The sequence below is a fragment of the Babylonia areolata genome, chromosome 34 (assembly GCF_041734735.1).
Source record: "Babylonia areolata isolate BAREFJ2019XMU chromosome 34, ASM4173473v1, whole genome shotgun sequence".
Classification (NCBI taxonomy): Eukaryota; Metazoa; Mollusca; class Gastropoda; order Neogastropoda; family Buccinidae; genus Babylonia; species Babylonia areolata.
In genome coordinates, this window is record NC_134909.1 from 9286410 (window position 1) to 9301409 (window position 15000).

General features: G+C 37.7%; 2 protein-coding genes across 2 annotated transcripts in view; both read right to left on the minus strand.

The window, feature by feature from the left end:
• Positions 1-15000, minus strand: part of LOC143277613 (uncharacterized) — a 236577-nt gene that overhangs the window by 188589 nt on the left and 32988 nt on the right. The gene's annotated exons all lie outside the window — the stretch shown is intronic.
• Positions 5018-15000, minus strand: part of LOC143277629 (uncharacterized) — a 12196-nt gene continuing 2213 nt past the window's right edge. Inside the window, exons 2-3 of the mRNA XM_076582513.1 lie at positions 8426-8809; positions 5018-6324 (exon numbers count right to left, since the gene is read on the minus strand). Of these exons, the coding sequence (XP_076438628.1) occupies positions 6215-6324; positions 8426-8809 (494 nt within the window). The 3' untranslated portion in view covers positions 5018-6214. The remainder of the gene's footprint in view (positions 6325-8425; positions 8810-15000) is intronic.

Genomic DNA, 15000 nt, shown 5'->3' on the forward strand with positions numbered 1-15000 from the left:
ATTCAGATCACTGCCCCTTGTCATTGAAGATCAATCATCCTATCCACAAAGAAACTGGCCATGTGTTACGAAATAAATTACAGGTTTCTATAGAAGGAATTAGTCATGTCAACAACCCCTTTCAGGATATTGCTTTTTCCTGGGATGAAAATTCCAAAATGAAACTTAGGATAATCCTAGCATCACCATAAATGAAAAAACGATTAAAATATATTAATGATATTTTGAATACTCAACTTTCTAACAGTACCAGTACAAATTCTATGATAAATACAGTCATAGATGAATTCACACAAATATTGCAAGACGCAGCAAAAAAATGTCTTACATGCAGAATTAAAAAGTCTAGGAAGATAAGGCGACATAAAAAATGGTTTGACAAGGAATGTGTTGTACAACGCAAAGAATTGAAATCAATTCTAAATGCTTTAAACGCATTTAACAAAAATCTACATCAGAAATACTTTTACAAGAGAAAACTTTATAATAAAATCATTAAGAAAAAAAAGGAGAATGTATAAATCAAAACTAGTTGACTCGCTAAACAAAGATCTGACCTATGATCCAAATACATCGTGAAAAAAATTGAAACAGCTAAAAACAATGGAAACGCATCAAAACACACAATCCCTGTCAGTTAAAAGATGGATTACCCACTTACATGAACTTATTGGAAACAAAGTTGGTATGGATGATGAAAACCAAAATACCAGTGATAATGGGATGAAAAACGGTTTTAACAATGTGGATTGTAATAACACTTGTTTAGATAATGATATATCTGACACAGAAGTAATAAAAGCGTGCCAAAAATTGAAGAACAACAAATCACCGGGCATAGACGGTATCAGAAATGAGATAATTAAAGCTGTTTTACCGGACTTACTTCCTACAATTAAAACAGTACTTAATTACATTCTAAAAACTGGATGTTATCCGGATTTGTGGAAAATGGGATATCTATCCCAATTCATAAAGAGGGAGATAAATCAAACCCAAATAACTACAGAGGAATAACTATCAATTGTTCTTTAAGCAGTCTACTTTGTCTAATCCTCAATAGCAGATTAAATGATTATTTAGAATCAAACAATTTACTTGCAAAAGAACAAGCTGGATTTAGAAAAGGTTTTAGAACTACAGACCATATTTTTGTTTTGAAAAAAATTGTTGATTACACCATGAAAAATAGAACGGACAGATTATACGCATGTTTCGTGGATTTCAAAAAAGCGTTTGATAGCATTTCACATGCAGGTATGTTCACAAAACTTTTTAAAAAATCGGTATACGAGGCAGGTGCTTCAATTTAATAAAAAGTTTGTATACAGACACAAAAGTCTGCACCCGTAATGAAAATGGATTCTCCCCTTCAATCTATGTTCGAAGAGGAGTACTACAGGGAAATACACTGAGCCCCACGTTATTCAAAATATTTATAAATGATATTGTTGATTGGCTCCCAGATACCCATTCGCCAACAGTTAGTCATTCTCAAAACAAAAGTATCTCTTGTCTTTTATATGCTGATGACTTAGTATTACTTTCAAAATCTAAACATGGCCTACAGCTGAAACTAAACCAGTTACATTTATATTGTAAACAATGGGGTATTGAAATCAATAGAGGCAAAACAAAAGTTGTCATATTTTCGAGATCAGAACCACGAGCTCGAATGTTGTTGTTTTTAAATGTGGAACAGAAGTTATAGAAACAACTGAACAATATAAATACCTGGGAATAATATTCCATAAATCAGGCAGTTTTGAAAAGGCTATGGAACATCTGGCAAAACAAGGTAATAAAGCTTCTCATATTCTTAAAAGATCTTTCAAGAATGAAAACATAAGCATACATATAATATCAAAATTATTTGATAGCCTCGTTTCACCAATACTAACGTATGGAGCAGAAATATGGTTCCCCACTTGTGAAAAAGCAGATGCTACTTTTACCTTTGACAAACTATATAACCATTGTCTCATGAACAAATTTCCTCATGAGCATGTTCATCTAAACTTTTTTAAACAAATACTGGGTGTCCACAAAAAAGCCACAAATTTAGCAATACTTGGTGAAATAGGTAAATACCCCTTAAGTTTAAAAGTGATTTGTCTAATAAAATTTTGGTTTCACATAACACAGGCACGAGAAAATTCGTATATCAAAATTGTGTATGATGATATGCTTACAGAGAAAACAAAACAGCGAACATGGATTAATTTCGTTGAAATTATATTACAGAATCTTGGTTTAGGGCACGTTTGGAATAATCAGTCAACATTCAATATCCATAGACTTAGCCACGTTATAATGAATAAACTAGAATATGGATATGTTTTATTCTGGAAGAGAAACCAACCTGAAAATAAATCTAAACTACTATTCTATAATAAAGTTACTCGTGAATACAGAACCGAGCCTTATTTGCTTGAAGGATATCTTAATTATAATCAAAAACAATCATTGTGCAAATTAAGAATATCCTGTCATGATTTAGCAATAGAAAAAGGCCGATATTTCAACATTCCAAAAGAAAGGAGACTATGTTTACAATGTCAAACAATAGAGGATGAATTTCATTTCTTAGATGACTGCGAATTATACAAAGAAATTAGAATAGAATTCATACAAAGAAATTAGAATAGAATTCATACAAAAAATTCAAAATTACATTCCAAATATTATTAAACCCAGTCAGCTAATACTGGAAGACAAACTTGTGGGACTATTTGGGAAATTTGTCAGTAACTGCTGTCAAAAACGCCATAGCGTGCAAGAGTGATTCAATGTCTTGTTCAGCATTTGTTTTGTTTTTTTGTTTGTTTGTTGTTGTTTTTTGTGCGTGGTTTCATGTAACTTTGCATGCGTGTCTTATAAACCTTGTTCAGGTTTAATTGACATTAAAATTGATTCTGATTCTGATTCTGATTCTGATTCGTATGTGTTCTGATGTGTTTGTGTGCGTGAATATGTGTTCGTGTTGATCAAGTTTTGCATTGGTCAACATTACCCTCAGCTGTGTTCGAGTATCTGTATGCATGGATGTGTGTCTGGTTTGGTATGCTGTGATTTTGGTGTGTGTGTGGGGGGGGGGGGGCTTGGGGGGAGTGTGTGTGTGTGTGTGTGTGTGTGTGTGTGTGTGTGTGTGTGTAAGCATGCGCGCATATGTGCATATATATATATATATATATATATATATATATATATATATATATTGTGTGTGTGCAAGCACACACAAGTGTTCTCTGTGTGTGCGTGCGTGTATGCATGTGTGTGTGTGAAATCATGTTGCTAATAGCCCAGCTGAGGCAAAGAGTGTGTACACACCTGCTCGTGTGTGAATATCTTTAAAATGTAACAAAAGAAATGATAAACCTGACTGATTAATTCCATTTTAAATGACAACAGAGAGCCATTTCGGCTTCGAATTAAACTTCAAATGATTCCAGACATACATAGATAATCTAACATAGCACTATAAAAAAAAATCATTGTTAAAAAACACTGCTGATCAAAACATATGGAACTGCAGAATTTGTAAATGATTTGATGTAGAAATGGTTTCAGCTGTTCACCTTAAAAAATGTGCATGCCTGTGTGTGTGTGTGTGTGTTTGTAAAGCTTAAAGACGTACCCACAACCACACTTTCTGTCTTCACGGTCTGACCAGGAGAGACAGTCACCCTGTAGGTGTAAGTACCAGCAGTAGCAGACAATGTTCTGTCAGGGAAATCACAGCGACCAGTCCTGACAGAAGTACCGCTGGCAGGGGGATCAATGGTGGGGGCTTTGTTGACGATTGTCGTGTACGACCGCAACTGAAATAAACAACACTGAGACATGTCAGCCCAGTTGGATACCATTTCATTTGCGTTTTAGTTATAATTTAACTGTAAACACGAATCAATAATGCAATTAGGATTTCATCATAAAATTTACAACATATACTTACAGTACTGTCGTGTCGTGGTAATGATCTTGATTTTTTTTTTTTTTTTTTTTTTTTTTTTTGGTAAGAATTCCCGAACGAATTAATATATGCAATGGTATAATGTAGTTTCTCAGTAAAGATATTAACACAAAAATTTGTGCTCATGTACCACGCATGTTCACAAACATATATATGATACGCATGCTCAAATTCAGGAAAAACACACACACACACACACACACACACACACACACACACACACATTCACAAATAGTCAGATGTACGGTGTGTTAGATAGCAATTTGTTTTTGTGTGTTTTTGTTACTGTTACAGTATCATTCACTGATTCAGTGTGAGTAGTTTCTTTTACAGCCAACACCTGTTTCACTGATGAGGCCAAATCAGTGTCTATCAGTATTTCAACCTGCTGTGGTCAGATGCAGTGCAGACGAAACAGGACACAAAAGTAATGCACGAAAAGGGTAGTTTTGAAGTTTCATAAGCAATTTGTTATGCCTTCCATTTACAAACTGTTGCCTGACACATGTAGATGATTTGTATTAAAAGAGAAACACACTAATTACTATTGTGTAGAGCATATTCACTACCTAAAACAGACCTGCAAAGTGAGTACTCATGAGCATGTCTCAGATTTTGCCACCATTTTGGAAGAAATCTTAGCAAACAAAAAATCACAAAAAATAGCAGCAAACCTTTTCTTGCACCAAAATAGCTTCATTTCATTTACCAAATAATTGGCATATACTGAGCGCCAGACAAAATTCACCATCACATTATGAAAATAGGGATTTGTTAGAGACTGAAGCACCCTTGACTCAGCTTTCTCTCTTTTTTTTTTAATACAAAAATCTTTGGTACTCAAAGGGTTAAGTCAGTCATGTCAATACAATAAAATCATTACATGTCATGGATAAGCAATCAAATATATAGTATAAGTATACAGTATACAATCATAATGTGTGCGTGCATCTGTTGTAAAATTGTAAAAAATCTGTGCACCATTAGATTTCAACTGGTTGCTGTAATCTTGTGCTCTCTAAACATCATCCTCTCTCCTTTTCTTAAATTCCGATATCGCCATCATGCTTATACCTTAATTAATTTTGCTATGTTACATTGTAAAATAAAGATAAATAAATAAATAAAGCTTCCTAGAGCATTCCCCAGCACCAATCCCAACCAGGCACACATGTATGGAATGAGAATTCAGTTTAAGCAAAGGATAATGGTGAGACCTGAAGGAAAAGCAACACAAACCCATAACCAATTTTATGATTCTGTATGAAGTTACCCATGCATCACAAATATCAATCAATAAAACAGATAAACTCCCAGTGATGTTAGAATGCTTTACACCGTCATTTGGACAACCAGGGTCATCCATGCTCTGTGACCCTGGATACAGTTTTCTTTGTTAGACAAACAGCATTGGGGAGGGAAGGTGGAGGTGAAAGCATGCAAAGCAGGGGGGCAGGAAAAGGTTTCCAACACACTGAAAGGTACCTGCATACACTGACATATATATGTCAGTCCCTCTACACCCGATTTCATAAAAGAATATTGCCTTCTATCTTCCCCCCGCGTTGGCTTGTAACTCACTGGTGTACCTTATTACTGACGGAATGGTTTGTCAAAAAAAAAAAAAATAATAAAAAATCTCTGGCATGGAAATTGGCTGTGAAAATTAAAATCTCTGCTGACATAAACATGATTTTCTGCCAACTACCGAAACCACCACCACCATTATTTTCCACACAAAGTGCTGGCTTTGATTATACTGGCATTATGGTTTCAATCAAAACTGTCAGGAAACTAGAGTGACTATGGATGGATGGCTCTTTTTTTCTTCATATATATGCAAATTTCACATGAAATTCCATGGGCCCGAAAAAAACTGATGCGAAATCAACATGTGAACTTCACACATGAAGAAAAAAAATCGTTTCAACCTTTTTGTCATTGCGTTAAGTCATGCATCCAAATTTCGCATAAACTTCATTCAAACTTTGCTGTCAAATTTTTCTTTTGCATCAGGCAGCGAAACAGTTTACTTTGTAGATTTTACTAGTCAAAATTGCTCCCTTGTTAACTGCATTTATTTCTTGAAGAGATTTCCAAGATCCTTGTGCAAGATTGAATTTAATCATGCATGTAAATGAACCCATGCACAACAGAAATATGCTTATATACCTATCATGTTTCATGACTTTCACAAGTCTGTATAGATGGTTTTCTCAGCCAGGGAAACAAGTTAAATTTTTATGTGTTTTGAACCATGTGTACATGTGATAACACACATTCATATGCAGCAGCAGGGAAGAGTGGGGAAAAAGTACCTGGTGTTGTTGGTGGAGGTGTTGTTGTTGGCTCTGGAACAGGAAATATAGAGAGAAAGAATAAAAAGAGAGGAGTGAATTCTGAACGAAACTTTTTAATGAAAAAAAAAAAGAAATCACTTCGTGAACTGAAAAGGACCGCACTCTCAGTGGCGATGATATTTCTTCACTTTTTTACGAACAAGGTCTTCAAAACAAGCACGGTATGTGACATTTTGAATCAAATATTCATTATTTATGTTTCAAAAGATATATATAATTTCAATTCAACAGCCAAGCCTAAGAATGTTTTGGGTCTGATTTCTCAAAGAGGGATAATTATACTGTCTTCATTTCTCACACACTTATCTGATAATGTTTGAATCCAAAATCACAATTTAACCTTTAAAACGGACAATTACAGTACACCAGCTGGTCGATCTTTTTCGACTTCCAGTCACCAATGTATCATTCAACTGGATTGTGCGTGTGTGTGTGTGTGTGTGTGTGTGTGTGTGTGTGTGTGTGTGTGTGTTTGGTCACATTCTTAGCTGTGATATTTATTCAGCACAGATATATGCATCTCTGACACATAGTACAAAACTGACAAATGAACCCCTGAAACAAACACTACAAAGAATTTCCACAATACAACATTTGTCAGCACATACTTCTTTCAAGTGGAAATGCTTGCACATTTTCAGAAAGTGCTGTAACAATGATACTGAGACAGTGAGATCCTTGCTACTTCCACAGGCAATGTGAATGTTTACACACACACACACACACACACACACACACACACACACACACACACACACAGAGAGAGAGAGAGAGAGAGAGAGAGAGAGAGAGAGAGAGAGAGCATAGTTATTTAAACAACTCATTGGCTTGAGATTCTGCACATGCATAATGCAGTGAATAGATCTGACACATTTTGGGGGTTGTGTGGAGTTTGACTGAAAATGTGTAACTAAAACAAATGTCATAACATTCAAGCTATAATTACATATTCTTTTTTTTTTCTTTTTTTCTTTTTTTGTCACAGCTGTCAGATGTGCAAGTCCAAGAAGACATCACTGCTACATCTGCATCAGCAGTGGAAAGCAATGCTGCTGACAGTAAATTGAGTAATTTTACAAAATTTAACAAATTTGGAAGTGAAAGTATGTAATGATCTGACAGCTTTGCTTTCCCCTTTACACCAATCTGACACTGATGACACAGTGAAAGATGACTTATTAGGGCCTTGAAAACTGTTTTGTCATAAAATTTAGACTGAAGGGGGGGTTACAGTAGTGGGTGTCAATTTGTAGAGTGTGTGTGTGTGTGTGTTAGTTGAGAGCAGATTGATTCAGGAGGATCATTGGTACTGACAAATTGTGCAAGACAGTCAAATTATCATCTGTGTATGACGATTTTTTTTAAAGCTTTCTTTTTGGGAATTGTGGAGTTTGAATGCTGCCGATATATATATATATATATTTCTTTTTTTTCATACTGATGTGAACAAATATTGCAACTGTTTATATACTGTTTATATTTATCTGATATAATGTTGATTTCTATGCAATATATATATATCACTTGCATACAAGACCTCTCTGAGAAAGAAATCTGCTTCAAAGGTAGGTCCACCTAGCTGTCTGATTGTAGTACAGATAGCTGACCTGTATCCACAGATCTAGCTGACAGGTTGAGACCAGGGGAGCAGCGAGTTGAGTTAGAGATTGAGTTAATGCTGCTATTTGCTGTTTTGGTTCTGTTCATTCTAAAGTTATATAGAAAACGCTCCATAAAAACCACTCCATGTGGCTCTGCTATTGGTATGAAGAGAGAGTGTGAGTGAGTGTGTGCAATCCTCTTCCTCTCTGTTCCTCTGGAAGCCCCAGCGTATAAAACATAACACCAAATAAAAGCGTATGCATACATGTATACATTATGATACATCAAAATGGTCTTTTGTGTTGAGTGCATGTGGTAAATAAACAAATCTGTTAAACAAACTGTATAACACCAAGTGTTAAGTTTTCATCATGCATGTCAAAAAACAAAACAAAAAGTGGGGGAGGGGGGGAGACACCAATCCAGATTCTTGACCATACATCTTATTTCAACATATTATAATGATCAGCTGTCCAAACAGCAGACTTACCCACATCCCTGTTATCACAATTGTTATTGGTCGTCTGCAGCTGCGGGAACAGTCCAGTGGCATCGTAACAATTTGCCAAACAGTCCCATGATCCACTCTCATCAATTCCAGCAGTGAAGGTGTACTGGAGAATGTAGTAGGTGGCATTGCCTGTCTCACAGCTACATTCATTGGGTGACCCACTGCATGTGTTGGTGGAAATATCAGAAAAGGTGCACCTTGTAGAAGTGGCACCAGATGTAGTTACACGGAAGGTGGCGGTATCAGGGTGAGCCACACATTTAGATGGGAAAACTACTTTGGGCACATAACACTTCAGGGTGATAGAGGACCCCACTACCCAGTCTTCTGAAGGGCAGTCCAGGTGTTGACTCACAGCAAATCCTGAAACAGTGATATTTAGAATGACATTATATACCTCACGGTAAGACTTAGTGTAAGTCTCATAACAATTTTACTTTCAAACATGTGACAGATCTATCTATATATCACTTTCCTCAAGACAGAAACTGGCGGAGTTCTTGACAGGTTAATACTATTAATAGCTTCCAGAGAGGTTGGTTGATGAAAATAAACGGAAATTAGATTCTGCAATTCAGTAGATCTTTATTGATTCCTGTCACTTGCCATATATTAAAAAAAAATCATAAAAACTGTCTAATTTTTTTAGTTACAAATTATGACATCCAGAGCATCACTGAAGGCAACCAATGGCAAATCACCTTTAATTAAAGACCTGCAAAAAAAAAAAAAAAAATGTAAAATGAGGTGTGTCTTCAGCTTTTTCTTTACAGGTCCTGACAGGGAATGACAGCTCCACACTGATTTCCAATGAAATAAACATACCGGCAGGCTACAAACACAGCTGTAAGTTTACATAGGTACTTTTTTTTTATGTTGCCTTAACATCTGAATATAAAAACAACTACAAGATATCTCAGCGAGTTTCAGAAAATAATTCTGTGTTGGCCTACTTCAAATTTGAAATTCTCGTTGTCGATGTCAGTCAAAAGGACGGAGGCGTACCAATCCAGTTGATATATGCTTCATTCCGGTTCTAAGTTTAGCAGCCATCGCCAGTCTGAAGTAAACACTGACAGTGAAAGAAACCCTGCTGATCAGGTCAGGGAGCATCTGGCCACTGATATCTGGAATTTCAGTTTTGCCTGTGTGAGAAAGAATGAGAGTGAGTGAGCGAGTGAGTGTGTGTGTGTGTGTGTGTGTGTGTGTGTGTGTGTGTGTGTGTGTGTGTGTGTGTGATAGGGACAGACAGATGAAGAACATGCATTTAACTTTTAAGTCATTAAATGACAAAAGGCGGCATTCATCATTTGAAATGGCGAAATCCGTTCATGATTTATCAGTGAAATATAGGTACAGTGTGCAAAGTTCAGATAAGTAAATTTTAGGACTCTCTCTCTCTCTCTCTCTCTCTCTCTCTCTCTCTCTCTCTCTCTCTCTCTCTCTCTCTCTCTCTCTCTCTCTCTCTTTCTCTAAGAGATGCCTTACTAAAAACAGGAACCAAAGAAGAGTATGCTAAACAAAGGAATTTGGTTAAATATCGGAAGCTTGTGGTTAAAAAGAAATATTTTCAAGAACTAGTTTCTTCAAAAGCTGATAGTAAATCAATCTGGAAAGTGATAAACCAGATCACTAATCATAATGCCAATACTAAAAGTACATCAGTCAGTGATATTATGTCTCCTGATAAACTGCATAGACATTTTTGTGAAATAGGTAGTTCAACTGTAAAATCTGATAGGTCTCTAAATAATACTCTTGAAGGTTTAAGTGAATTCTGTACGTCAAAAAAATATTTCGTCTGACTCAAACATTCCCTTAATGGCTGTTCATGAGGTTTACAATGCATTATCACACTTAAAACAAACTGGAACCAGAGGCTTGAATGGAATTGATAGGAAAATTTTGGAACTTTCTGCACCGGTTATTTCTGAAACCCTTACTTACATTCACAATTTATGTATAACGAAAAATCAGTTTCCCAAGGCATTTAAACTAGCAAAAGTCATCCCGCTGCACAAGTCAGGAGATCAAACAGAGCCTTCAAATAAAAGACCAATTTCATTCTTGTCTACTCTGTCAAAACCCCTAGAAACACACATTAAAAAACACATTTTTAATCATTTTCATTTCTTTAATCTGTTTCATCCAAGTCAGTCTGGTTTCAGACCTAATCATTTATGCCACACTGCACAAAATCCTTAGCTGATGAGTGGCTGACAAATATAAATAATAATAACTTTACTGGAGTTCTATTTGTAGACTTCGCAAATTGATCATGCACTTCTTAGAAAAAACTTAGAATTTATGGCTTATGAAATAATACATTAGATCTCTTGCACTCATTTTTATCTAACAGGAAACAACTGGTGATAATCAATCATGGAAAAGAATTTCCTCTTACCTATTGACTATGGTGTTCCTCGGGGTTCTGTGTTGGGACCAATATTGTTTTCCATTTATATTAATGATTTACCTATATTTATCACTGCATTCTGTGAACTGTTTGCTGATGATACGACTTTACATGTTAACTATTCTAAACTCTCTGAAGTTCCCAGAACATTGCAGGTAAGTATTAATCAATTAACTGATTGGTCCGAACTAAATCACATGAGTCTGCATCCACAGAAAACAAACACATGTTGATAACAACCAGACAGAAGCATCTAATTCCTCCTCCCTTTTTATCAATGGCAAAATCATTGAAGAAGTCGACAGTCACAAAGTTCTTTGAGTAATTATTGATAACAACTTGACTTGGTCTGATCACATATCAATGTTATGTAAAACGGTTTCCAAAAAGGTATATCAACTTTCTAAAAATTAAACTTTTTTTTTTTTTAATTTACAAACTCGAAAAATATTTGTTCATGCCTACATTGAATCTTATATAAATTATGCCTCAACTGTCTGGGATTCAGCGAGTGATAACATCCTAAAACCACTCCTAAGTCTTCATATGCGTGCTCTTAAATTAGTTATTCTAAAATCTTCTTCTTTATATGTTTCTGATTACATAGAACTTGACATATTACCAATGAAGATTAAACTTAAATATAACAAAGCCACATTCATGTGGTCAGGTTATGCCCCACCCTCACTCATAAGTAGTTTTCCAGTAAATAGTCACAGTCACACACATAAAAAATTGATATTTATAAAACGAGTCTCACATACTCTATTTCATCTACACTTAACATAAACTTCAGTGTCAGTGTCTTCAAAAGACTATATCATAAACATCTAATGTCAGAGCTAAGTTCTACGAATCCTTGAAATTACTGAGACTGAAAAACAAATGATGTATTCTCAATATCCTTGTCTATGTATCTATTTCCTTTACTCCCTTCTTCCTCCCCAAATCAGCACACAAAGAGAGAGCCATGGGAGCTTGGGTATAACCGTTGTTTTAACTGGTATGAGGGGCAGTGTGTGGGGGTCAGAGTAAACAGTGGTGCTGGGACACTGCTGCTCACTATAAATGATTAACAGACCAGACTCGTTTCCCATGTCTTGCAGCCAGAAATAGGTTCCCCCACTTCATATCTTTTCTCTTGAAATTAAGGCTTTTGAAAAATAAAAATAAATGTTTCCAATAACATTAAAGAAATGCCAGTATCAAGAAAAACATGCATGGACATCTAGATTTTAAGCAATGTTGCTCAAATGATGAAAAGCAGTCAAAAAATGGCGACTGAAACTGGGACTGGCAAACGTGGTCTCCAACATCAGCCTGTTACAAAGCTTGAATTAAGTTTAAACAAGAAATTTTATTATCTATCATAAGAAAACTTATTTCTTAACATTATCCTGCGCAAGTGCATCATGTTTAGTTTTTTTAATTCTTGTTGGACACAAAATCGAAGCCATAAGCGCGTTATATGTAGTGTCACAAAATCTGATGAACAACTCTGATCTTCTGCATTGCTTGTATCTAGATTCGGTCAGCTGAAGATGGCGTGGTGAATGTGTGTAATCTATCGGAATAATGGACATAAGAGCGTGAAATTGTCTAAAACAGCTCAAATGTTTCACAAATGCGGATTTAAATTTTCGTGTCACAAGCGTTGTAACGCAGTTGACACTTCAAATTTGAAAAGCTAAAAGCCAACAACATTTGATGGAAGTCTACTTTGGGAAACACCTACTATATTTAGCTACCAAACTGCATAAACTACTTAACTAGTGACGTTTCATGCGGAAATTCCTTACAGGAAGTGAGAAAAGCTCAAAAAACGATGTCGTGTCACACTTCCTTTGTTGACGTAACATGGTTGGTTAATGCTTTGAAGTTTCAACGCCACCTCTCTCATAAAATCCATTTCTCTTTTTGTCACAACAGATTTCTCTGCATGAAATTCGGGCTGCTCTCCCCAGGGAGAGCACGTCGCTACCAATTTTTTTTATTTATATTTTTTCCTGCGTGCAGTTTTAATTGTTTTTCCTATCGAAGTGGATTTTTCTACAGAATTTTGCAAGGAACAACCTTTTTGTTGCTGTGGGTTCTTTTATGTGTGCTAAGTGCATGCTGCACATGGGACCTCGGTTTATCGTCTCATCCGAATGACTAGCGTCCAGACTACCACTGAAGGTTTAGTGGAGGGGGAGTAAATATCGGTGGCTAAGCTGTGATTCGAACCAGGGCGCTCAGATTCTCTCGCTTCCAAGGTGGACGCGTTACCTCTAGGCCATCACTCCACTTTACTTGTTTAATGTGACATATTGGCAGACTTGGAGGAGGAGTTTGTATTATACTCCCTGTTTGGTGATACATATACTTACCATGTCAAAGTGATGCAAACTAGGCCTATCGGTTTGCTCTGCTTGGCCAAATTTCGCGCGGCTAACGGTGAAAACGGTGTCTTGCCCGGTCCGCTCTTCGCCAATCAAACAGCTCTAAAAGCTACAAGTGCTGAATCATTCCGTGGCCATTGAGAAAATGCCCCATGAGAACCACGGCAGAGACGCGGGGACGGACGGGCGGGCATTCGAGTTTGACATGGTAAGTATATGTACCACCAAACAGGGAGTGTAATACAAACCCCTCCTTTTGGTGTCATATACTGTACCATGTCAAACTGAAGCAGAATTTAAAGCAAATGGAGGAGGGCAATGCCTACTGGTTTACATGGGGAGCCCTTGTAACTGAGACAGTAGTGTTAGCCGCGAAAAAAGAAATCCCCTTGGAACCGTCAGCCCTGGTCATACGGAAATCCCTGAAGTAGAAGCTGATGAAGGGATTCTCAGACCACCAGAAGGCTGCTTCCAAGACATGCTGCAGTGGCACTGAGTGGCTATGGCCTGCACTTCGTTTGCTCTGGGATTAAGACAGCTGATATCCCTGTGAGCATGAGAGTAGGCTCTAAGAATGACTTGGGTAACCCAGAGGGAAATGATGCCTGCAGCAATGTCTTTCTTGTGATTCTCACTGAGGGAGATAAGAAGAACGCCTATGGCAAGACCTATCCCAATAGTATTTGAGGCACCAAACAGGGCAGAGATGCCTATCCTCATTGACTTGGGCAAGAATATCAAAGGTCTGACCCTCAGAGAGGTGGAAGGGTCCTCTTGGTTTTTAGCCAGGAACTCTGGAGGGAAATGGAGGGTGATGGAACCATCTCTGTGGAAGGCCAGATCTTGTGGCATTCCACTGAGACCATGTATATCGCTTCCATGACGGCCTGTGGCCAGCAACAGAAGGAAAGTGGTCTTGAGGGTGAGTAAGTCGAAAGGAACAGTACCCAAGGGCTCGAATGGTTGCTTTTAAATGAAATCCAGCACCAGGAACACGTCCCACAGGGGCACTCTTCTGGGGTTTCTAGCTTCCTTCAGAGAGGCGCCCCTAGCCAGCTCTCTGAGCAGGAAATCCACTTCAAAGGAAGGACCACCTAGCTGTCTGATGGTGCTACAGATGGCAGACCTGTACCCTCACAGAGAACTAGGAGACAGGTCGAGAACCGAGAAACAGTGAGCCAGAAAGTTGGCCAGCTGCATGCTCGTAGGGTTATTATGGGGAACGTCCTGAGCCATACACCACCGCAACCATTTCTTCCAGCATAAGTCAGTCCCTGCCCTCCTTGCTTTGGAGACTATGGAGAGGAGGTCAGAGGAGGCGCCCCCCTCAGTAAACGCCTCTGGCACAGAGGCCGACTGAGGGGTCGAAGATTTCATTGGTGGAGCTGACAGTTCCGACCGCACAGCAGCCACGTGTGCAGGTGGAGCAGCTGAGGATTGGAATGAGGGATTCCCGAACGAGGCTGCCTCAGCAGATGAGGTTTGGTTTCGAGTTCCAGAGGTGGAACGTGTGTCAGGACTGGAGGTCCAGATACCAGGGCTGAGCCGCCCATTTCGGTACAAAAATAACAAGAAGCAGTCTTGCTTTCCGGATCACTTTGGATTGAACTGGAAAAGGAGGAAATGCATAGGCAATCAGATTGCACCAGTCTAGAGACAGAGCATCCACTGCCCACGCTTCCGGGTCGGTGACCGGTGAGACATTAGTGGGGAGTCTCTTGTTGAACTTTGTAGCAAAGAGGTCCACCATCGGCTGA